Here is a 25,572-nt window from a genome sequence, read left to right on the forward strand (position 1 = left end):
GACACTAGAGTTGCAAATGTTGGCAGAGCAGAACAGAATGTAGTGTCCTCATGTGTTGCACAGAAAACAGATTTTTCCCAAGATGCTCTTTGCCTTTTTTTCCTCTATGCAAAGGAGGAAAGTTGTCAGTCAAATAACATTGGCAAAGGTGGCCTTGATACTTCATTTGTGATTTCCTTTGCTGTACCTATATGATCAATGGTTTCTGGATTTATCTTTGGTTAACCAGGCCTCTTCATGAAAATATGTAATTGCAGTTTTTTGTTAATGCCAGTTCACTCTGGTAGTATAAACTCATCAATTTGCATGCAGTGATTGAAGGAAAAAGATAGATGAGAGCCTATTATAATCACGTTAGATAACCAGATATGAATATGAATGAGATCATGCTTCTTTTGGAAATAGAGCTGTGTTATTCAATAGACTTAGTATAAAAAACATTTATATTAAAGCCCATTAATATTGAGTCTCATAGTTGTTTTCTTAGGAGAAGTTACTTAGTGAACTGTCTACATGATTCTGACCTTAATTTCAGTAAGTAATGAAGTCTGCAGGTTCTTCAAACAGCTCACAAACAGGAACAGAACTGCATGGCAATGGAACATTGTATGTAATTTAACCACAAACTGTGTCTTGAGCTGCCCTTTAGTGAGCAGATACAAATAAAAAATTATGGAGTTTTTTCTTTTGTTTTGCAGTTTTCTTGTTCTGCTCCAGAAAATTAGGAAGAAAATTGCTCTTTAGTGATTAAAAAAAAAAAAATATATATATATATATATGGAATAAAACCATGGCATTCTGAACATCTATTGCTATGGTAATATATAGTATTCCTCAGATACACACTTGCACACAAACCTCGTTCAAGCTGTAAGATTGTGTAATCAAAGACATATGACCCTTATATGTGACTTTGTTATTAAATTTTGAGGAAAATCAGAGCCTACTGGTTAATAGTTAAACCCTTCAAAAACAATGCAGTAGTTCTCGAAGCATGTGAGAATATAATGCATATGAATTTTCATGTTCTTGTAGTTGTTTTCCCTCATATTCATGAGGTTTCTGGGGAAGTCCAGTCTTTGATGACTCAGCTACAGAAGTTGGTCTAGTTGATTTTGCTTTTTTTGTGTGTCCACTGTAAGTATTCCTTCCCACTTGGCTTCTTCACTTAGCCTTTCATAACTTTTCATTCCTTCAAACTGTTTGCCCGGAGAAGTTTTTAGGACATACTTCTCATTGGACATGCAGCCGCTTTACCATCTTATTTTGTAGATCTGTACAAATGACCAACCACAAGTCTGCTCAGACACGCACAGGTTTACATGGTGCAGTCGTTTCTTTGTCAGTAAGGCTTTGTAAGTACCAGGTGTCTTTGAAAACCAGTAAGCTCCTGGAAGCATGTGCTCACTAATGGAATGGTAAGCAGCTAAATGCTTCCAAAACATTGTACAAAGCAACCTCCTCTGGGATTTGCAGTCTGCATTCTGCAGTGTAACTCAATAGGGTGTTTTCCTCCCTTAGGTTTTTAGTATTGTGTGCTGCTTTGCTCAAGCACAGTCTCTTGGAACTCAGTGCAAAAACATCCCCGGCTCAGTGAATGTGAAGAACATGTTGTCAGGTGGTGGATATTATTCCCTACATAGTGGTTTAAAAGATATCTTTGCTTGATTGTTGTTAATTGTCTTACATGTTTAAGTTTGGAGCTGGTGATAGTGTTACATATCTGCTCTTAATACCTAATGGCATTTGAAGATGGGAATATAATCTTACCATACATGGAATGAAAATTCACTTGAAACAGTAACTGTATTTTTCTGTCAGCCTATAGTGTTACACCAATTAAGTATGTACCTGATAAATGAGAAAATAAGTGCAGCATATCCAAACTGTTGCAGATAGAAAATTTTTGAATTGGCAGTGTTTAATGCAATGTGAATATAAATTTTTTTCTTAATGGCCATTTGGAGTGGGAAACCATACAGAATGATCTTTGGACTGAGTTTCTACACAGTGAAGAGCATTTAGTTTTCTGAAGGAAGGTATGTGAAGAGCATTCACAGACTTATTTGTGCCAATAGCCATTGCACTCTAAATCACTGTTATACCACTTTGTCATCTATAAATAAACTGGCAAGCACACTGCTCAGCTTTGAATTTCCTTCATTGCTAGTAGAATTTGAAATCAGTGGTTCCTGTTTCAGTATTGCTTTTTCCTTGGACATAAAGAAAAATCCTCACTGTGAAGCCATCAGAAAGATAATTTAATTTGTATTAGGATGACAAAAACATTTCTCCTGTGTCTCCCAATGTCCAATTCCTATTTCTATAATAAAATGGTATTTTATGGACAGTTAAATTGGAAAAAATCTGCTGCTATAGTTTAAGGTTTTGTAGTGGATCAAAGTATCCATCATAACAAATGTAAAAAGCTGCTCAGAAACATAATTTCTTAGGAGCTGCAGGGGCAGTCCTGTGAACTTGAAGCTTGTGAAGAGGCCCGTGCCTTCCTTGAAGACTTTTCTCAGCAGAGATAAATTTCTAAAGAGTCCACAAACAACTAGTGTTTCTCAAACTTTCTGATTGTATCAACAATTAATTTGTTGGAGGTCAGGACATTAGTTTCAAATAACTTAAAATTTTCTTTACATTTGAAACATTTCTAGTGTGTTGTGCAGTTCTGGACCTTTCTGCCCTGAGAGTTTAGGTAAGATGTTGACAGGCTCTGATAGACAATTCTTAAGCAACAAATTTGATGCCTGAACTGATCCCTGGAAATAGTAAGTGAATAGAAGAAGTCTTGTTGTTGTCCAGCTGGCAATTTTAGAATACAAAGGAGGTTGAAAGGCACTGGGTAAATTAAGCAGTTCTGTCTTCTTAGGGGAGAAAAATTTGCTTTTTACGGATTACTTTGTATGAGTGTACAAATGCCATGACTTGACAGCACTTTCAGGAAATCAGTGATAATTGAAAGTATGTGGAATTCCTCCTCTGGATTTTTCTTCTTTTTTCTTTTTTTTTTTTTTTTTAATATGAACACAACTGCTTTTAATGTTAATCCTGCACACATAGAAAACATGCTTTACATTCCCCGTGTTCATAGTTTAAGTCTGTAAGTGCATATATCCTGGAGATCTTCATCAGAAATTTAATTTCCTGCTTTACTGTGCTGGGGATTTTTTTGTTATTATTTGATGAAAAAATGTTCATAGCTCTTTAAATGTGTTGTTTAACAGTAAGAGCTCCAGTACCAAACGAGTACCTGTACAGGTGTAACAAAACAGGCTGTGTCTGGCAAAATTAACAGGAGCAACAGATTGAATGCTAATGCTTGTAAGAGAGTAAACCTGACTATATAATAGCTAATGTGCTTTTAATTATATTTTTTCCTGTAACAAGAAGGACAAAGTAGTGGACTTAGGAGTGTGGAGTGGATATAGAACCTCTCCTGTGGGCTATTGGTGGGACACTGCTACAAGTTCTTTCTCAGTGATGTGAAGCTGCAACATGACATGAAAACTGTGGCAGAGTTGTTGGCTGGTGGCTATTTCTCCCTTTATGAATGGAAATATAATTCTGGATCTCTTTTGCCCTCACCTAACGAAAGATGAAGCATTGATTCAGTTGCCTGGGAGATCTTCCAGATCTGAGATTCATAGGAATTTAGAGTTGGAAAAGCAGGTTGGCAGAACTATAGCTTTAGAAGCAGTTGCAGTTCTTTTCAAATGATAGATGGAGCATAGTACTGTATGTATGCAAAATTGCCCCTTTAATTCATTTGTAAATCAGGCTGTTGATCAGAATATGAGTATATGGGTTTTACACTGCAGGGACATTTAAAACCTATACATGCAGACTTGGAAAGTGTAAAGTCTGTAAACTCTTCCATCCTATTCCAGGCAAAATACTAATTGGATTAACTGTATATAACATTGTAGTTTTCCAGTACTCTGGGATTTGACCATAGTAGTTTTCCAGGAACTCTGGAATTTGACCATAATAAATTAAACCTCAATGCTAACTCTTTATTTTGAGCAGTTTCCTCCCTCTGCTTTTACCTGCTGATTTTAAGCTTCTCTTTTGGAACTACTTTAATTGACAAGGTTAGTTTTGAAAGCTGAACTTTTCAGCTTTCCATCTTTGGGGATTGTTTTGGTTTTTTTTCCTGGATACATTTCGGCATCTGTTGCTGAGTATAAAAGAAGTAGCCTGCTTTGTGCAAAGTACCTAGAATATCCATCAAGAACCCATTTTCATGACCAATTCAGACTTTTGCAACTTGTGAGATTGCAGAGCTTTGCACTTTTTTTCCCTGTCCTATTCACTGATTTGCGCTCTTCTTTTCTGACTTGTGACAAATTCAGGGGCATGCAAGCTCCTTGCAGAAAGCTTTCTAACCTTTCTGTAATGGGCCCAGTGTATTTACCTGTTCACACATGTCTGCATACCAAAAGAAAAAAAAAAGGCTAGTTTCTTTGTGCTTTAAGTGAAAACAAAAAAAGTTAAATCCATTTTAAAATCTCAGTCTTGTTCAACTTCAGATTTTTGCAGTTGGAGCAAATGGGGGTGGGCGATAATTGGTAGAACTGTATGGTTATGTAACTAAAAGCTTTTCTGCTGCAAGTTAGGAGAGCAGATTGCCTGGCCATCAAATTGTGACACGTGTTTCTAATCTTCCCACAGTGTCCATGCAGGGGAGTACAGTCAATAAGTGTATATTGATTTGGTAGATTAATGTGTTCAAATAAAGATGTTACAAAAAATTTCCTTTGGGGTACAAACTTTTCTTTAGAGAAACAGTGGTGGTGTTATACCACTCGGGGACTTAAATAATATTTATTTTGCATAATTAATGGCAGACATTATTCTTAGGTTGAGATTGTAACTGTTGATGTCTTTGAGCATGAAAGTTGTCATATAAAACTCCCAGTGGGGAATTGACTAGTAAAAAAATTATACAGTATTATCAGAGTAGTGATAAGATAAAATATGCTATTTTATGGGGAAATATCATGTTGCTATCACAAAAGAATGGTCAGCTAGCCAGGAATCATGAATTGTATCACCAATTTCACATAAATATTCATGAAAGCAGTGACTGAGATATCAGTGAGTTTTTTCTGTACCCGGGGGTGGATGGTTGGGTGGGTTTGGATGGAGGTGCTTTCTGGCTTTTGTATTTAGTTTTTTTGATGGAATAACACTATATGGATCTTATTGTTAGTGTGTCCATTCAGGAAAAAGTGATACAAACATAAAACTGTAAAGTGAACTGGACTGAGATGAAAGACAATAGCATATGAACACTGCACTGTGAGTGTGTAGGATTTGATGTTGCAGCTGTTGTCCGTTATAGTCCTTTTGTATCTATATAGAGTTGGGACTTCGGCTTCTCCATGGCATATTTACAAATGTGAGGTTTACTTATCTGTAGTGGAACAAGGCCATTACCTGAACAAGAGCCTCTGAATTCTACCAAAGGTGGCCTGCTGCCACACAACAAGGCCTTTCTTGGACCCTTGGTTTTATTCAGTTGCTTCAAAATCACCCACAGAGACTGAAAATCAGATTTGTTTGTATATTTGTTTGTTTTTGGGTCACTGAAGGGCGGGTTTAAAGTGACCTCAGTATCAGTCAGAGCTTTTGACATCACCTTGGTTAAGGATCATTGCCATAAAAGCTCCAGGTTTGACCCTGAATGGGATGTGTGGGGGGGAATTTGTCTTTTAGGTAGAAGAAATAAAGCAGGTTTTGACACTGCACTTTTAGGCATCCATGGGGTTATCCAAAAGCATTACCTGCCTTCCTGCAGATGCTTGAAATCACCCATCCAGGGAGTTTGCAGTTTCACAAGAGAGTAGAGCCAAACTCTTGCCCCCAAGGTACAGACAGAGGCATCCCAGCCTAGCCCTGGCTGCATGTCACTTGTACTTGGTCTGTCTTGTTCATTTGGGCTGCTCTTTCAGGAGAAACAGCCTCTTAGATTGACTTCATTGCCATGAAGGTGAACAAATCATAATTACAGGAGGTTAAATAAAGGGGTAGAGGTTAAAGTGTAAAGCAGTGTCCCTTTGTGTAAGGCATGGTTTGGGAAAGCAAGCAGGATGTTTTCCTGTTCTGAAAGCAGAAGTCAGAAATGTGTCAGTCTAACCAGGCATACACACGACAGGTGTGCTTTGCATTTTATGGAAAGCCTAATTCTGTTCCTCTGGGTTTATGTCTAGGAAGAATTGAGGAGTAGTTTTAAAAGAAAAAGTAACCTTTCTTGAACTTGTTCTTTTTTTCAGGGCTGCTTTGGTTTGCCTTACTGCTGTTGCCAGTATTGTGTGCTCTGGTGGTAGTACCAGCAATAGACAGATACCTGTAAATATAATTATAGACCAGATTTACCTGATGGGTCTCCTTTAGGTACTTGGTAGGCTTTTGCACACACATATATATGGATGTACATGATAGAAAACAGCTTCTGCTGAGCAGCTGCCAGTGTTCAGCTGCTGTTTAACCATTGAATGATGCACAAAATTGTCCTAACACGTCTTACAACACAGTGACTTTGAATTGTGTATACCTAAGATGATTTTTGCATGGTGGATCTAAATAGTGCTTCTCTTCTGTTCTAGTTTGTGGAGACATCCATGGTCAGTTCTTTGACTTGATGAAACTGTTTGAAGTGGGAGGTTCTCCTGCCAACACAAGGTACCTCTTCCTGGGGGACTACGTGGACAGAGGGTACTTCAGCATTGAAGTAAGTTTCTAATTTCTGGGTTTGGGTACAAAACCGCTTGCAGCATATTTTCTGTATTTACTGTCATATCTTAACTAGTTCAGGAATACTGAGGCTCTTCACAAATAACCATGTTAATGTTGCTGGTGGTGTTCTTATAAAGAATGCTTGGAATCCAGCCAAAACCCACTATATCTGTGCTGGAAAGCTGACACAGAATGGTGCTAACTAGTGGCCATCTAAATATTGCACAGAAGGCAGCGTGCTCTGTAGCTTGCAAAAGCTAAATAGCCTGAGTAGACATGAGCTATTAGAAAAGAGACATAACAGAAAAATTTAACCCTCAGCCCAAAGTTTAGTTTGACTTTTTGGTTTATTTGATCTGAGTTTCCCAGATGTGAAATTTTAGGAGAATGGAAGGATTAGATAAGAGGTAAATAGGACAAAAAGCCAGAACACAGCATGCTGTGCTGGAGAGAATGAGTAAGTTCTGCTTAGATATGGCATGCAGGAGTGCATGTTCTCTGGCTTTTGATGCAGCACTTGAATCCACAGAGAAGTGATGCACAACTGTGCTGTTGGTAGTGCTAAGACCTGGTGTAGTCTCCAGGTCAGGCCATAGAATGTGGAGGTCAAATGACATCTTTAGCTGGCTTGTGAAAGGAACATCATCCTATCCAACCTGCCAGCTTTGACTAGAAGTGAGTCAAATACCAAGTCTAAATCATCTGTTTCAGTGCTCGTAAAGCAAGCAAGATCTTTTCTTCTATCCTGTGTTATTGCTTGATTTTACAAACTGACAAGATGAAGTGCACAACTATTGAATAAAATCTGATGAGGATTTGTTTGTCTAGGTTATAGCTGATTTAGTCACTGAACAGTCAATCAGAAACCCTTGCTGAACTCTTGATCTACAGCTTGACTGTTTCTAGGAAAAGTTCAGTCTTGAACTGCCTCTGAGTCAGAGCAGAGTGCCCATTACCTGTTGGAAGGAATATAGATCCTATGATACTTTTCTGTGTGTCTGTGACCAGATTAAATGGCATCATGTGAGAACACATCCACTGCTGTTTCATTCTACATCCCACATTGAAGTATACTGTTGCCATATTGGTATACAAGTATAAAAGGCCGAACAGCTCAGTTGTTTATGTGTTTGGAATACAGATCAGTTTATCTTGCCAGTGTTACATTTAAAGTAAGAAGTTCCTGAAAAATGAGATTAAATAAAACTACTCTTGCTTTATTAGTTCATTTTAAAACTTAATTTCAAGTGTTAACAGAATCTTTTGGCACATTTTACAAATAGAAATATGCTATTCCAAGTAGCAATGCTCTAAAAACTTAAAAATTGCAAGGTTCTTTAACACACATGCTAAAATTCAATATAGTCAGGATTTAGTCTTATACTGAAGTCAGCATTGTGATCATGATTGTCTTGAGCTTGAGTTCATGATTTTCTTCAGAACTGATCCACAGTGAGCTGTGAGCTAAATCACTGCTGTGGATTACCATGCTGGATTGCTTGGGGAAGATTGGGAATGAGGAGCACAAAGAGCTTCACAGACTTTAAACCATTGTGCTGCTCTGTCTTGAACTACCATTTTTGAGTTGTGATAACCTCATTCATATCTCCTGTAGTCTTTGATTGAGACAAGATGTATCTGGAAGAGGAAAATTTTGTCTTCACTTCTATATACATAGGCTTTGAATAAAAGAAATAGAAAAAGTGGATTTGCTACAGCTTTCAAGTGCTTCTCTGACAGTTTACCAAAATCCGTTCCAGGGCTATTACCAATTAAAGAAATAGCAAGCCATATAAAGCAAAGAAAACAGCCTATGTATAGGCAATAATCCCCTTAAAATCTCTCATTTAGTAAACTGGGCATGCATTCTTAGCAAACTGTATTCTGAATTCAGTTTTTCCTTTCAGGAGCATTGGATTTTCACTGGAAGCAGTATTGGCTTGTGCCAGTGCCAAGGAAATATCTCAGCTGACACTTATATTATTTCTTTTGTATGTTAGGTTCTCAAATCACTACTTCTTTTTCTTTTTGGTCTGATTTTCCCCACCTGTCACCTTGATTAAAGAATGTCTTCGAAAGGAAAGGCAAGTTTCTGTTTCATAAGTGGATGTAGAGCTGTACATTCAGGCATGAACTGAGCACAATAAGTAGTGACAAGGAAAGGAAAATTGTGAAGAATGCAACTTGGCATTTAGAGGGGGGGTGTTTTCTGGTGGAGAAGGGGACCTAAGTACATAGATCATGCACCAACTTTTGTCAGTACTTTGTGCTGGGGAAGTTATGGTGGTAAACAGTCCTAGCCTCAGTTCATATTTCTACCACACCAATCACATACTGATCTTTCTTCCATTCATCTGCTGGCACCCATTTCTGCTATGGAGATAGGAGGCTACTGCAGTTCTGGGGTCTTTCCAAAAGAATTAAGTAGCTGGTCCAAGGTACTAATCATGAGTAATATAAGCTTTAAAAAAAAATTCCCCTTGATTGCTGTGTGATCTCTAGTGTAAAAGTGACACCATTGAGCTTAGACTGAGCTGAGTTCTGATAGTGGGCGAGATAATCCTTCTCTGTGGGCTGCAAAGCATTTGGGATTCTTCTGGATGAAAAGTACTGCATAATGCAAGCTATTATCATTAAAGAACAGAGAAAGAAATTGCCTAAGGTAGGTGGAAAGCATTTGATAATTCAGTGAGAAAAAGAGAAAAGTATTTGTATAAGGCACTCAGCAGAAATGTCAGTCCTTGCCCTATGGAGCTTTTGATCCAAGGGCTCAGTTCTTCATGTGCATGCTCCATTTTTACTGGAGTTAGCTTCACTGTTTGAAGGGGGGGGTACTTGTTTTGTATCTTTTATATTAGTTCTAAGCAACTAGTTAAAGGATAAAATACTGATAGAGAAGTTACAACAGGTAAAATTTAAACATTTCAAGTTTTAGGTAGAATGAGACAAGGTTTCTTGGCACAGACAGAATCTTTATTCCATATCAGTGTTCCCTTTTCCATTTGACCTTTTGGCAGAGCCTGGGCATTTCTTCACTTAAAATAACAAATTTCTGCAGTTTAATACAGTGCATTTGTTTCCTTGGGTATGTAACTGATAACCTTTCCCTCTGGTGCTTGTGCACTGATCCAGGGGTTTGAGTCCAGAGTGGAAGAAACCCCTTGGTTTTCAATTTCAATTAAGTTTTATGGTCATGGAGAGTAGAAACCCAAATGATCAAAACAGATGGCTATTTTTAAATCTAAAGAATAGTTAGAGCCTAAATGATTCTGCAGGAATAGGTTGTAAGGGAGAATGACTAATCTCTCTACCTGAGTCGGAAAACTCTTTGTTGAAAAGCAGACAGATGCTGTGCAGTGTAGGGAGGACTGTACATGCTGCAGACTGTTTTTCATCACAGTCTTAGGAAAATTACAGATTAAAAACCAACTATAATGCAATAATAATAATATCTAAATCAACTCTTGGAGTTATTTTCTTGCTTAATTCCGTATAACAGCATACTGTCTTACATGTCACTTGAGCACCATAAGGTAAAAAGTGATCATTTTTGAGGAAAGATTCTTTTAGAGGAAAGAATTAAATATGGAGACTTGAACCAATGTTCAAAACTTAGAAAACTGGAGTTATGTTTTAAGGTTCAGAACATGCATACATTTCCCTTCCTGAATGCACAGACTGAAATTTCAGAAGATGAAACTGGTTTTGTGGTACTTCCAGCAAGAACAAAGTAAGGTGTTTGGAGTGAGTCTGGAATTTGATCACTGGACCTTGCACCAATTTAAAAAATCATCTGGCGCTTGGGATGGTTGTGAACTCAGTGAACTGTTTGAAATTAACTGGTCTCTCCCAAGGAAAGAATTGCACATAAATAAATTTATGTTAGTAAATGGTGGGCAAAGTTAATGCTGGTGAAGTTGTGTGCTTATTATCTCTCAAGTCTCTGTGAACTTTTGAGGACTTCATCCTCTGTTACTGTAGTGTGTTAATGTTTTCCAGTAAACAGCTTGATTTAAAATAATTTGGGCTGGTCAGGAGCACTTCACCAGTGAAGCCAATAGTATTTTCAGTTCTCTTAGAACAAAGAAAATCCTAGGACTTTAATTTCCTAAATTTCTTTGCCCTTTTCTTCTGTAGACCAGTAGCAAATATGTTCCTTCATAGCAACAATTTGCGTCTTGTGAGATCTCATTTTTGTATGGCAGTGCTCCTCAGAGCTGTGAATGTTCAGTAACTTAGCAAATTCAGATTATTTATATCTATATTGGATTCCCAGACTGGAACATCTGTTTGTGTCAGGGTCGTCCTTGCAGCTTGACTGGTCCTGTGTGAGCTGTTCCCAGTGTGAGTCCCAGGCATGCCAAGAACCTCTTTTGGCTGCAGGGGGAGAACATGTGATAGCACCATTTCTCCTGCACTGATGCCATCTCTCTGTGGGACCCATCTCAGAGAACAGCTGTGGCCTAGACTCAAGGTCCCAAAAAGGAGAGTTAGGAGCCAACACTTGAATACCTGTTTAGAAAGTACTAGCTATAAGAATTAGAGGAGCATCTGCAAAAAAGAATTTTCTAGTCTCTTTTTGGTTGAAAAAGTTTTTTGGATTTTTTTTTTATCTTTTCAGATAATATTTTTAAAGGCTGAAATGGGAATAATGTGGTCTAAACAACAGCAAACAGTATATTGCAATTTTGCTGAAATCCTAGTTGTAGTAAAGACAATTTTTCTATATTTGCCATAGTGTTCAGAATTTTCTTTGTGCTCGAGGGATTGTAATTCAGAAGTGCCAGTAAGTTGCATCCTCATGTGAGTGTTCTGGTCACAGCTGCAATATATCTTTATTTGTTTCTGAAATCATGCCATAATAAATAATCATCTCAGTAGTGTGAATGCAGCTATGTGTTTAAAAAGGTACATGGTTTCCATTGAGATAGTTACTCCATTTTAGGAAGCTGTATCTGGACTAGATATTGTGATGGTATCATTATTTCAGTGCACCTGAATTAATGCAATTTTTGTGTTTAGGTGGGGTGTGTGTTAGAGAGTGTGGGAGCTATGCCAGTTCCACAGGGCATCAGTAGAGACCTTAGCAAATTATCCTTTCACGTATGAATTGCCTCACACACACTTATTCACACTTTATTCCATCTGCTGGATGAGTGCCCAGTGCTGACAGTCATTTGGAGGGGAGAGTTCATCTTCTGTGGCCCTTGCAAAGCCACACAGCTGGCATTGAGCTGCATCTCTCTCTTCCTGGCACTACCAGTGCAGGAGCACCCAGAAGTGACCACTGTGATGCCATGGTTGTACTCAAGTGACCATGGTGATGATTTTTCAAGGCTCCTTGTTTTAATCACATAACTTGAAATGCACAAAAGAGCTATGGGGCCTTTGGCTCTCCTTTCCAGGGTAGGCTGAGCTATGGCATTGTGCATGTGCTCAAATTCAGCATGCAACAGTGGAATTAAATCCCAAGTCTGTTTTGAAAATGTGGGCCTTTGGCTTACACAGTGCTTAATTGCACAGACCTTTTCTTTCCTGAAACTGAGGCTGCAATCACCTGAGCAGGAAAACAGTTTGACTACGGGAGCTGGGAGGTGGACAGATTACCTCTTTGTTACAAACTCATCTGCTATTTCAACAGCTGAAACACACTAAACAAGTAAGAGGGGTTTGAGGATCCTCATTTAAGAGTTGTAATTACTTTTATATATAATAGGTTGAAATGAAACAGGCAAAAATGCCTTAAAAGTGTCTAGATAGCAAGGTCCTTGCTGTCCATTTTGCAGTTACAGCAGACCTGGTGTTTAGTATGTTCTTAATGAGAAAGTTGAAAGAAGAAAAGTGTTTTAAAATTTTACAACAGGGAATCAGTATTAGGAAATACTTGAAGACTTGAAGCTCAGATTTTCAACAAGGGCAAGTTATCATAAATCATTTTACTTCAGTAAGAATTATATGCAAAGTACAGGTAGGAAAAAATCAAAATTACAATGTCTGCTCATGATTTGTTGTTTGGACAGAAGGTTTTTGTATGTAAATGTCTAAGTTGAAAAGCCATGAAAATCATTGCCCTCATATTTGCTCTTTAGTTTGCATGGGGAAAACAACCTTTTAATTAGTTCTTATTTACTATCACAACATTACTTCACTGAACTACTGAAAAGGGAGAAAATTAAAGGAATCATCTAAACAAAATAAACCTTTGCTATAGTACTGCTGAAAACATCACAAAATATGAATGTTGGGCTTATACACTGTTTGAATAATGGCAGAGAAATAGAACTTTCTGGACTGTGTTGATTTTCTGTTATCTTCTGACTTGTTCTCATGAGTACTTCAAAGGAAGCATAGAAAAAAAAAGAAGAAATAAATCTGTGATAAGGAAATACAGAACAATTAACCTGTAAACAAGTATCTAATGCCAAAAAGTTAAAAGTTCCATCTCGCCTTATTTTCCCTGCCTTCCAGATCTGGACAATATTTTAAATATGGAGTGCTTGTTTTAATCTTGCCAGAGCTTTAGGAAAATGAAAAACTTGGTTATGAGGGCAATGTAAACCACCTTTTTGGGTTTTTTAATATGCCATTTCATCGAATCACTAATTGTGCTTTTCTAAAGGTGTTTTGGCAGGAGTAGAAGCTGAAAGGTAACTTGCATATGACTTCAAAAGCTGGAGCTTTTCTTGTATGGATGGGGGTGTCACTTTAAACTTCTTGTCCCACAACTTTTTCATCAAATTTTTTCATGAGTCAGTTTAAAGTGGAAGGTTCTGAAAATTCTTGCAGGAATGAAGAAGTCATCATCAAAGAGAGAGAGAATTGCTCTGGTGGTGTGGACTAGTTCAGATTTCTTGCCCCATTGGAGTGAAACCCTCACACCTGAGTCTGCTGGAGTTTACATAGGGACAGAAGACTTTCTCCGGGCACACTCTTTCTGGTTGGTTTGGGCCACAACAGATGATTCCTGTGACTTAACACCATCATTCCATGCTGGATTACACTAACACGATTTCCCTGGCATTCTGACTTCTCACTTCCTGTAGTGGCAATAACACCAGGGAGGCAGAAGAATTGGCATGAGCTGGGAGGCCTTCCTTTTGTTTCCAAGGGGGATAATTAGTTTTACAATTCCTCAAGTATACTGCCTGTATTTTTGCTGTTTTCCTCTGTCTGTAGACCCTCTAAGTAGAAGAACAGAAATTATAGATAAAGAGCAGACAGAGCATTCAGATGTTTGTATGTAATAAATTCAAGGGGATGAGTAGTAGTATAAAAATTCCTGTTGTGTGATTATTTATGGATAGAGTGAGCACAAACATTAAAATGTTGAATCCCTTCTTTTCCTTTTTTTCTTGTAAGTTGACTGTGTAACAAACAAGGGAGCTGAAATCTACATGTTGGGATGATTAAAGTTACTATTCGGCTGTTTTTCAAGACACTGAATTGTAGATGGGAATTCACACTATAATGTAGAGGCATTACATTTACAGCAATGCTGATCTGAAACCACAGAGTACCTTCTGAATTTCCAATCTATTGGTTATTAAGTTAAATGAAATTATATTTTTTTTTCCAATGGAACAAAAGGGAGTGTTAGGAAGTAGTTGTAAATGAAAGTGTGGTTTTTTGAAACCTTTTGTTTCATGTGAAGCATTTCTACAGTTCATGGTTATATAAGCAAGGAAAGGTTGGAGGAAAAACCATTCAGACAGTTTTTCTAGCTTTCTAGTTTTTGAGAGGACATTGTGGTCTGTACAATGTCCTTGCAGGCAGTGGGCTCATATAATGAGATGAGTGGGTCTTAACTCCATTAACTTTTTTTGACCTGTGAGTTAGTTTTCAAAACAAATATTTTTATTTGGGTGGTTTAGAGAGGTCTGAGCAAAGCTTAGCCTCTCCAGGTCTTTTTTAAATTATTATTATTGTCTTTAGAAACATGTCTAGAAGAAATGTCATCTCAAATAGAAATCTTTAGGAAAGAGAATAGGCATTATAAAAGTTTTGTAGTAACTTCATTTAATGCAAGAGCTTTGTGGATCTTTGTGCCCCAGTTATATGTAGGGAACAATGTTAAGTGAAAAATGAACAAGCTTTCATGTAAAAGTGGTGTAATTCTGAAAGCTGAGGTATTTCCTGAAGTGTGATTCAAATTGTTCTGAGGCAAATTTTCCTTAAGCCCGGAAATGCAGGTCTTCTGATGAAATTATTTCCACAGAAGGTTTCTGCCTAACGTTCCAGCTGGTGAGTGTGCACTTCATTCTAGAGATGCACAGCAATTGCTGTGTGAGAGTTGGGGCTGCTGGAGGCAGTGTGCAGCTGACCAGGGAGGTGCCACTCATAATACCCACGAGTTTCAGCCAGTCCAGGCTGAGGTGCAGGGAAGCGTTTGAATGCAGCATATGAAGAATGAAGTTAATCAGTTGAAAATAAATGCTTTGTACTGATTATTTTTGCTTTTTCTGCTAGTTTTTTTGTGATGGAGGGGAATGTAAATTGTTCTGTCATTTATTATGAATTCTATTTTTCTTTCTCGTTCTGATTCACAGTGTGTGCTGTACTTGTGGGCCTTGAAAATCCTTTACCCCAAAACACTGTTTTTACTTCGTGGGAACCATGAATGTAGACATTTAACAGAGTATTTCACATTTAAGCAAGAATGTAAGTCTATCTTACTTTTCTTCTATTAACTCCTTTTTCAGTAACTTGTTATTTTGCAGATATTTGATGCTGGTTCACTGTTAGTAAATTTTAATGTACTTTTCATGCTAGCTGCCATTAATTTTAAATTGTGATCCCTGTTCCCTGAGAGGGCAGTCGCCTCTCAGTGGTGTGGGGGCATCCTGCAGCTTCTGTGAGTGCATCTGATCCTGGATGCTCTTGGTAAATGTGTACTGTACTACTTTTTGCAGCAGCTGAGGGTTTGCTGCCCCATGCAGCAGTCTGGCAGGCAAAACCTGCTGGCACACCAGCCCTGGCACCTGTGACTGCTGGTTAAGAATGTCCTCATCTCATAGAGCAGGAGAAAAATCCAAGGAATTTTTATTTTGTTTTTTCTTCTTCCATTAGGTATAGCGTTTTCACATTTATCCTGTGTGTAGGCTTACACTTTACAATATGCTCTTTTGATATGAATTCCTTTCTCTGTTGCAAGAGAGGATGCAGTGACACATCAAAGCTCATTAGATGCAGACCTTTACCTGCACAATGAGGGTATTTTTTCCCTTGTGACACTGTAAGATGAAACTATTGCTATAAGTCTGTGTTTCCTTTTTGCACTGGGGATAAAGGAAATGTTAATTGGCTCAAAGGCTTCATGGTTTACTGAGTTTAATATGCATATTGGTAAATTAACATTTCAGCTTCATTGTACCATCTCGTTCATTTCGTAATGGCATTTCTGTAGATAATTAATTATGAGGGACTGGTCTAAAGTTCTGACTTTTTCATAGAGAGTATATTGAGTGATAATGATGATAACCATTCAGCAGATGTTTTAAGGCTTGCTCTACAGATTTCGTATTTCAGTTCTACAGATTAGAGATGGTGGACTGTAATGGTATATTCAGTTGTTTTTTTACCGTATTTTAGAAAAATATATGAGAAAATTTTATTAATTTCACCTCAGAACAGGAAGAATTTTTCCAGTGGTGGATTCCTGAAGATATTTTTGTATGAAGCAAAAGTTTGGTTACAGGCCTCAATACCAGATAGAATAGTGAAAGAAAAAGTTTGAGATATGAACCATATTCCTTTTTCCTCTTAAATATTGACAGTGCTTTCTGTTACCATCATAATTTTTTAAGGTAAAATCAAATATTCAGAACGTGTATATGATGCCTGCATGGATGCCTTCGACTGCCTTCCCTTGGCTGCTCTGATGAACCAACAATTCCTGTGTGTACATGGTGGCTTGTCACCAGAGATCAACACCTTAGATGACATCAGAAAAGTAAGTCTTTAAAGTTTTACCTATTAGCACAATGTAAGCACCATCTGACGACTCCTTGTGCCTTGTTAAATGTTCTGTGCTTTCTTGGAGAAGATACAAAAGAGCTCTAGAAGAATCTCACAATCTACAAAGATATAACAAAAAAGTCTCATATGATTGCAATGAATATAGTCGGTATTTTTTTTAATAGTCAACTGCTTCATTCTCAGTAAGGTCCTGCCATATTTTTAATACTTCTGCTTTTGAGTGCCCAGCAGATTGTCTAATTGAGGATTAATAAGTTCATGCTTGTCATGCTCTTTATGTTCTGAGAAGTTTCTCAGAAATCTCATGGAAGTTCAAAGAACAATGTCAAACAGCTTCTTCATATAATCCAGTGTTATTGCATGTTATCAAGGATTTAAGTTTTTTTCATTCACATGTTTTGTAGAGGAGATCTCAGTTGATATTTCTAAGAAAAGATATTTAAATAATTCATTCTTAGTGTTCCCCAAAAAAAGTTCTTGTTTGCTATTTGAGACTTGCAAACATGGATATATATTTCTGAGCTTTCAAGTTAGTAAATGATAATTTATATTCGGAGGTTAATTGGTAGTCTACTAAGAAATTAATACAGTTTAAAAAAAAAAAAACAAGTTGAGCCAGTAATTACATGTTTCGGTTTAAAAGCAATTAGCTTAAGCTCCTAACTGCACTTTAAAAAATTAACGAAATGCAAAGTTTTGTTTTTGAGATAAAGGTTCACTATCACAGTAAACAAAAATACTCTGCATAAAAATCAGCTGGTTCTGCAACAGCATAATGGCAGAGTAAGGTTGCTTAGCTCTCAGATTCTAGATTAGGTTCATTAACGCCTTCCCTTCCCAACCCAGCAGGTTTATTTATCTTTAGCAATCAACAGAAATTGGGCTTGAATATTTATGAATTTTTGTTTAATTTAAATGAATTGTAATTACATAAGCATTAGTTGGAGAAGGCTGAAATAAGAAGTGTAGATATGCTGTGAATATGTAAAGATGTGAACACAAGGGTAAAATTGTAAAGGTCTCTTATTGAAACTGAGTGTTGAAAACTTACAAAACCAATTTGTTCTCTTGAAATTTTTGAGGGGAGAAAGTATCTACTAGCTGCTGAATCATTGCTTGATCTTTCTGGTCAAAATGGAGAATATTTCAGACTGCAAGACTTATTCTTACACCATCGTAACAGGGCTGTTCTTATATGAAAGAGTTCTTGAGATAACACATGGTGTTTTTATATTAAAAGAGTTCTTGCAGGAGAATGTAGTTTTTTATTAGTTTATTATTTTGCTATACTTCATCATACTTGAGGTATGATTCTGTGTAATTTGAAGTTTTAAATACCCATAGTAAGACTAGAAAGAGAAGTTTTTAGCTTCTTGATTAGGGTTCAGGTTATGGGAACAACAGGAATGTCATGCCAAGGTGTTGTAATACATAGATATTGTCTTGATGTTTGGATACAATTTTTTGTTAAAATATACATAAATCTAAATGGGAACTTGCTTTAAAATAACTATTGTATGTTCTTGAGGTGCCCCACTTACATAAATTGAATGCTCTGTGGTTTGAAAAATCATGAAATACAGAAATACTATATTCTCTGCTGTCCACTGGAACGCTTGCAAAAACCAGTAGAAAAGGCAAAAAAGAAGCAAACAAAAATTCACGTAGAATGGGAATCCAGTGTATCTCTTAATTTTCAGTTATATCTGTTCCTTCTATCCCCTGTCAGTGTTTGCAAGGATTGTTTTGCTGTTACTCCAGCTCCGTTGATTTAATGCTGAAGAGCAGATTGCTATGAGTCTCTTGTTTACCTGTTCATGGATTGAAAAATAGTAATTTTGCTTCAATGTTTCTTTGATACATAGTTGAAAGAAGTTAGTATTTATTTGTCTCCTGTGATACATAGTTGAAAGAAGTTAGTATTTCTTTGTCTCCTATTTTTCTTAGTTAGATCGATTCAAGGAACCACCTGCATATGGACCTATGTGTGACATCCTGTGGTCAGACCCATTGGAGGACTTTGGAAATGAGAAGACTCAGGAGCATTTTACTCACAACACAGTCAGGGGGTGCTCGTATTTCTACAGGTGATTATTGCTACTTTGAATAGATTTCTGTTGGTGAGCTGGTTCTGGGTTTGCTATAGAATTGTTTGCTTGAACTTTGTGGCACTGCTTAGGTAATTAGGCCTTTTATTCTGCAGACTGGCCTTGGTCTCAGAAAAAAATCAATTCTTGCTTTTTTTGAATCTCTTCTGTTCTGCCGTGTTGGAGAATCTCTAAATCACTTAATTTTATTCATTGAAGCCTGTGTATTTTGCTTGTTTCTGTTCTTGTAAGTTAGAGAATGAATGTGTCACTTTTAACATGGGGTACATAACTACATTTCTAGTTTGAAAATTTGAACTTCGTTTCCAATCAAAGATACCGTCATGGAAAACTAATTACCTACTGTTCTGCAGGGTAAATAAAAATTGAGATGTCCCCCACAAAGGTGCTTTTTTTTTTCCTTTCAGTTTGATCAAACTTTTTTTGTTTGTTCGTTTGACAATAATTCTTAAGAAAAATCGGTATTTAAAGAGCATTTGTTAAATGGGACTTAGTAATATCTGAAATGCAGACAGGTGCCTGTAACATTCTTGCAGAAACATGTATGTACCTTCCTCTGACAAAGTGGGGATTTTATGGAATTTGGGGTGGTTTTTTTATGGTAGTTATGAACAACATACAAAGACACCAGAGTAGCAAAAACTAGCAGGGGAGGAGGTTAAATGGCAAAATGAACAATGCATTCAGGGAAATATCAATTAAAAAATCTGGTTTTGTTCAGGAGAAATGTGAAAATGTTATTGAAATGTTAAGAGCTTGTTGAACTTCTTGAAGTGAAGCAGTTCTGCTTCAGCCCATGCTAGTTACACACAAATCTAAGTTTTCTCAACAACCTCAGCAGAAGGGAGGAATCCACTTCTTTCACTTGCCTTAGAAAATCTCACCTTGAGCACTGACTGTAGCTGTTTAGTAACATACCAAAAGTAAATCAATGGCTTCCAACAGCAACCAGGTGACAGAGCTGCTGGAATCAACCTCCTTGTTGGTAGAGTTGTCAGGAAGGTAGCAGATGGTCTGATACTCAGAAATGAGATTTCCTGCTCCCTTCTTGGAGCTGTAGTTGCTGCAGCCTGGGGCCAGCTAAGAGCAGAGCAGTTTGCTCTGCAGCCTGGGCTGCTGGCACTCGCCCCTGGTGGGGAGTTCTGTCTGTGCTTCAGGTCCATGATGTCTGGGAGGTGCTCAGTGGATGTGTTTGGGTTCATCATGAAAGGGATGGCAAACTGCTGCAAACAACTGATAAATGCAGAAATGGCCTGTGTCTGAGGGGTAAAATCGTTGCTCATCCTCTCAGTAGCAGCAAATGCTGGAGTACCTGAGACTCCCAGGCACTGCACACATAGGGAGTAATAGTGATTTCTCCCTGTGAACAGCCTGGCAGACATGGCTTGTGCTCAAATACAGAGCTGTTTATATACTGGAAAAACTTCTAGATTTTAGTTTGGGATTTTTTTCAGAGGTCTGCTCCATATTGTTGCCATAACATTTCCTTACTATATATATCAGTTTCCTCCAGCAAATATGTCTAGTCTGTGTCCTGATGCATATTCAAAAAAGCGCCTGTTTCAGGAGAAGAGGAAATATTCAGAAGACAGCTAATTATCAAGTCATGTGTGAGGGTCATATCACTGCTTAATGATTCAGTCAGAAGGCTAACTCACAGTCATGTTATCTGAGATTATATAAAGACAAGCATTCCTTTTAAAAGAGGTACCTAGTTGCCCTGGATGACTAATTGCTTACCTAATGATAATACCTGGTAAAAAAGGTATCCATCAGGGCAGAATGTCTAATTTTCCTTGCCTTTTCTAGTTACTTCCTAAATACAGGAGCAAATTTCCCTAAACAGGCAGCTTGGCTTGAAAAGGAAGGACTAAATTACTCAGTCCTCCTTCAAGAATGTCTGTTAATAGAATGATTGTGTTAATTCTTCACTGAATAAAATTTCTTAAGTTTCTTCAGTCATTTCCGAATGGGAAGTTAAAAGGTAGCAATGAGGATTCTGGATGAAGGTCAGGAAGATTTCACTCATGCCTGCGAATCAGTGAAAGGATTTCTAGATGATTAAGATCTCCTAATCAATTGCAGGAAATATCTGTAATAAATAACTTATTTATCCGAGATGTTCATTATAGTAACAAGTTGCAAGTTACTTTGCTCTGACTTAAAGCTATTTCCTAATTCAAAAATGCTGTGAGGAAAATAACAATAATATGGCTTTCTAGCTGTGCATGCACCATGTTGACTGGACCTTCCATCTCAGAAGTGCATGAAATCCTCTGCCTTCAGCCAAAACCCATTTGTGAAATGTTGGGCCATTTCTGTGAGAAAGTATAAAGACTGTAGCTTACAGTAGTCTGACAAGCTTCTCACTGCATTTCTTATATGATCACTCTCATACAGCCTGTTGAATTTCAAACTGGTCTGCAAGAAACATCCTTTCATATGAGTTCTTGAAACTGCTGTGGTTAGTTGCAAAATGTCAGATCTTGAAACCATAGGCAGAAAGTAATTTAGAGATGTAAAGAACAGTCAGTCTGATTTTTCAGAAGTGCTCAGAGTCAACACTTAATGCACACCTTTAGCATCTAGCAGCATTTTGTACTGTGGATTGTCAAAGTAGCACAATGCCAAAGTGAAACATTAACTGTGGAATATGAGAAATTCATGAAAGTATATTAAAGTTTCTGCACTATAAAGAGAACAAAAAGTAATTGGGGTATGGTTTCATTTTCCCTATCTGAAGTTTAAAATAGTATGTGCTTTGTAGTCATGGTCATGTTTGATGCAATTTTGTAAAAAACTAGAAATAATGAATGGAGTGCTGGTTGTTGAAATTGCTCTTTTATTATGAGTTAAGCTTTTCTTTCATCCATACCTAAAATAATGTTACAGGGTATATTATAAACAAGAGGGGATTAATTTGTCCCAGAGTGATATTACACCCACAGGCACACAGTTTTTCAGCTGATCCAGCCAGTAAAGAAGTTTCCCTGTTTACAAGATTCTCTAGTTCTTGCCTTGAATTTTTCTAGCAAATATTTATTTGCACTAAGCAATTTGTGCTGATCTTGCCAATGACCCTTTGCACTTCTTTCATAAGTTACTGATTCAGTAACTCTCAGGCGTTTTTATAAAGAAGCAGGTTGGACACCAGGAAGACACTGAATGGGTGGTCAGGCATTGGAGTGACTGCCCAGGGAGGTGGTGGAGTCACTCTCCCTGGAGGTTCAAGAAACATGTGCCAGCCTTGGATAGCAGTGAAATGGTTCAATCTTACAGATACTCTGGGGTAGAGTAACAATTTTGGCCCTGCAAGCACGTGATTTCAGTGGTGCACTTGATGTGCAAGTTAAGTTTGTTAATATGAAAAGATTAAAGAAGTGCTGAAACCTTTAGTGTGTTTCAGCTCAGGGTGGGAAGTACAGTTGTATGAATTTTTTCTATTTTCTTTCTTTTTTTTGGTAATAGCATTTTAAACAGATTCTTTTGCCCCCTTTTCTACTCTCCTTTCTCCCAGGCCAGAAGCTTTTTGCTGCCCTCATTTTGTCTGCCCAGATATAGTGGTGGAATTGCTAGTGTGCTCCATCACGCCTGGGAAAGCATCCAGTTTTAAAAGAATGACTCTGCAAAAAAAGATGCGTTTGTTTGTTCTAATGCAGTTCCCTGTTCCACTTTCCAGTGCAGCTCTGCAGACAGCACAGCTAAGCAGCAAGCAAAAGCTGGTGAAAAGGGATGTTCTGGGAGTTGCTTAGGGCAGCACAGGAACGAGACTCAAGTGCGAGGCCAATGGATTTTGTAGGAAACCTATTTTATATGTGCATGTAATGTTACAGAAGCTTTTGGACTAAATTTGAATGTTCTCTTTTGAAATAAATACTTGCGCCTCTCTTTTAATGGCATGATGAGGGATATGAAAAATATTGTGTTAATTCCATCTATTTTTTTCCAGTTACTGCTGGAAAAACAATTTGAAAACATTTGCCGTTTTGGTTCATGTTAGCAAAGTATTGCTGCTTCTCTTTTAAAACTGCCCAGAAGTAATCAGTGATCATGCAAAGCAGACTTCAGAACTAGTAAACTATGTTAATGAGGCATGTTAATGAAAGAAGATGCCCAAGCAGAGAATATCACAGTCACGTACTCCATGGGGAACAGCATCTCTCTAGCTTAGCAGAGGGGTGTTTTGTTTTCTCTGTGAATCACCGCTCCTCCGTGATTCAGCATGACACATGAAGGCAGGAGGCTGGGTCACTCTGGAAAAGCCTGTTTCGTGGGGGATTTCTGTTTGTTTGTTTTCCCTCTTGGCCAACTGCTTTATTTCTGGCTCATCTGAGTTACAGTCTGGGCTCTGCAAATCAGGGCAAGGAGGAGAGTGTCTCTGGAAGGGTAGCGCTCTGAAAAACTAGTAAGGAAAGTTTGTTTCTGGTAACTTTTGCCATAATGTCTGTTTTGTTGGCTCTTTGAAGGACTTTTTATTTTTACCTGCTTTTCAGGACATGTATTTTCATGTTGAGGAATGTTGTTTAATCTAAAGCAAACAGATACTAAGGAAATGCTGGATAGTATATGTAATAGCTGCAAATGATGGAAAGTTTGCTTCTCCCCAGACTCTGCTTCAACAAGAAGCTCAAGAAAAATGCCTGCAAGTTGCTTTGTTTTTTCAAAATAAAATATCCAGATAGACTGCTCATGGGTTGTGGTGGTCTGGGTTAATAGGGCAACTGGCACATTGAAGAACTCATGCTATTGACTTTTTTTATAAATTTGCATGGAGCACTGTGTGACATCTCTGCCTTTGTAGATGTGGGCTCTGTAGAATCAGCCAAATTCTGCTAGCAGAAGTCTTAGTTTCCAGAGATTTATGAAGAACAAGTTAATTAAGCAATAAAAAGTCCCACCACTTTTGTACTTGAAATGGAAGGAAGAACCTATCGTATCTAGGAGCATTTTTTACCGCTTCACTATATCTCTTTTAAAAGCAGTACTTAACACTGGATGAAAAGAATAATGTGGAGGAAAAAAAGTGATAGCCTAGACATTTTGAACAGCTGCACTGATAATGAACATAATCAATTGTCTATCAGATTTTTGTGATAGACCCCAGTTTTCAGAAGTTAATGTAAAAATTTCTAAACAAAATGTACCGTAAGTCTACATTTAGTCACAATTAATTATGGAAAGAAATGTATGCAAATCAGTTCTCATTTGCCAGTGGTTTGAATGGCAGCCTGTCAGCATTTGAGATCATTGCAGTTGCCAAAACGCTACCCCACGTAATTTGGGAATTGAAATTGTTTTATAATAGCAATCTTTTTATACAATTCTAAATACTAAACCTGCATCTGAGAATATATGCTAGGTTGCTCAAGTCCAGAAACAGCAATATAGCATTCCACTGTGTTTGTAGCTTCTAGCTGCAAATGACATTTCAGCTTCAAAACACCCAGGATTTTGGTAGCAAGTAGTGTAATTTCTCTTGGATAAACTAAAGGAAGATGATGCATTAGACTGGGGGAACGGGCTGTGTAAGTTTTCATCTTTTTCATACATGAAATTAGAAGCTGATGGGGCTGTTAACTGATTGCAGGTGGCTCTTAAGGTGGTCCATGAAATCATGTCTGAGACAGCAGTTTTTCATATAATATATAGTTGAGATTTTATTATTTTATCATCCTCAGTATGTTTAGCACAGATGTATTCAGTGAGCACATTTTTGGAGTTTCAGAAGTCACAGGATTTTAAGTTGCCAAGGAGAAAGATAATTTGTTTACCAAGGAGATAAAGTTCAGGAAGATAAACATCCCCAGTTTGAAGATTGATTTGCCTTTCTTCTTTCTGTCTCTTTCCCTCTTGTTCCATTTAACCACCTTATTTTCTGGTGTCCACAAGTAGCCACTGCATACAGTAGTCGGTAGGTGAGCAAGCTGGTTCTGTTGCAAGTGACTGTTGTATTAGATTTTGCTTTTTTGGAATACATTAAATCTTAGAGTAATAAAAGAAAGTACCTTTTTTCTGACAAACCATAGGCTGATTGTTGTTATGCAGTGAATTGCAGTTTCTAGCATTCCTTTCCAAGCAGTTATGGGGTGGGATTAAAAAAGACACTGCTGGTAATGTTGTCTGTACTGAAATCTGCCTGCAGAGCAGGTGCTGATTTCATGAATGATGCATGTTTTTATAATACATTTTTTGAAAGCTAGAGCTCTGTGTCCTGCTTCTGATAATGCCATAACAGGTGCTATTACTTTTTTTTCTAACAGTTACCCTGCTGTATGTGAATTCCTACAGCACAATAACTTGTTATCCATACTCCGAGCTCATGAAGCCCAGGATGCTGGGTAAGTATGTGTGGAGAGGGGGCAATAATGATAATTATGTATAATGGCCTACCATTCCCAAACAGAGCACAGAAAGGAAGAGCAGATGAGTGAGAATGAACTGGAAAATACAAGTTGCAACAGCTCTCACTTTTTACACAAATATGTAAAAAATACGCAAATTACAATTGCAAAAAACATGCAAACTACAGATATGCACAATGGCATTACAGTGTCTTTTACATTGTTATTATTAGTGAGTTGCAAGACTTAATGGATCCTTTTATATGCCACTTACTTAGCCTTAGTGATTTTAAGTGATATAAAATAACCAATTTTTTTTTATGCCAGGCATGGAAAGAAAAACAAATTGATTTCAGAAGGAGGTTTGCAAATGTGCCAGAGTATTTTGATAAGCTGATTGC

General features: G+C 37.6%; 1 protein-coding gene across 4 annotated transcripts in view; it reads left to right on the forward strand.

The window, feature by feature from the left end:
• Nucleotides 1–25,572, forward strand: part of PPP3CA (protein phosphatase 3 catalytic subunit alpha) — a 170,430-nt gene that overhangs the window by 114,779 nt on the left and 30,079 nt on the right. For all 4 annotated transcript variants that reach the window (XM_062493819.1, XM_062493817.1, XM_062493816.1 and 1 more), the window contains exons 3-7: nt 6,618–6,742; nt 15,294–15,405; nt 16,551–16,696; nt 18,670–18,809; nt 25,091–25,168. In XM_062493819.1, the coding sequence (XP_062349803.1) occupies nt 6,618–6,742; nt 15,294–15,405; nt 16,551–16,696; nt 18,670–18,809; nt 25,091–25,168 (601 nt within the window). The remainder of the gene's footprint in view (nt 1–6,617; nt 6,743–15,293; nt 15,406–16,550; nt 16,697–18,669; nt 18,810–25,090; nt 25,169–25,572) is intronic.

Source organism: Cinclus cinclus, chromosome 5 (assembly GCF_963662255.1).
Source record: "Cinclus cinclus chromosome 5, bCinCin1.1, whole genome shotgun sequence".
Taxonomy (NCBI): Eukaryota; Metazoa; Chordata; class Aves; order Passeriformes; family Cinclidae; genus Cinclus; species Cinclus cinclus.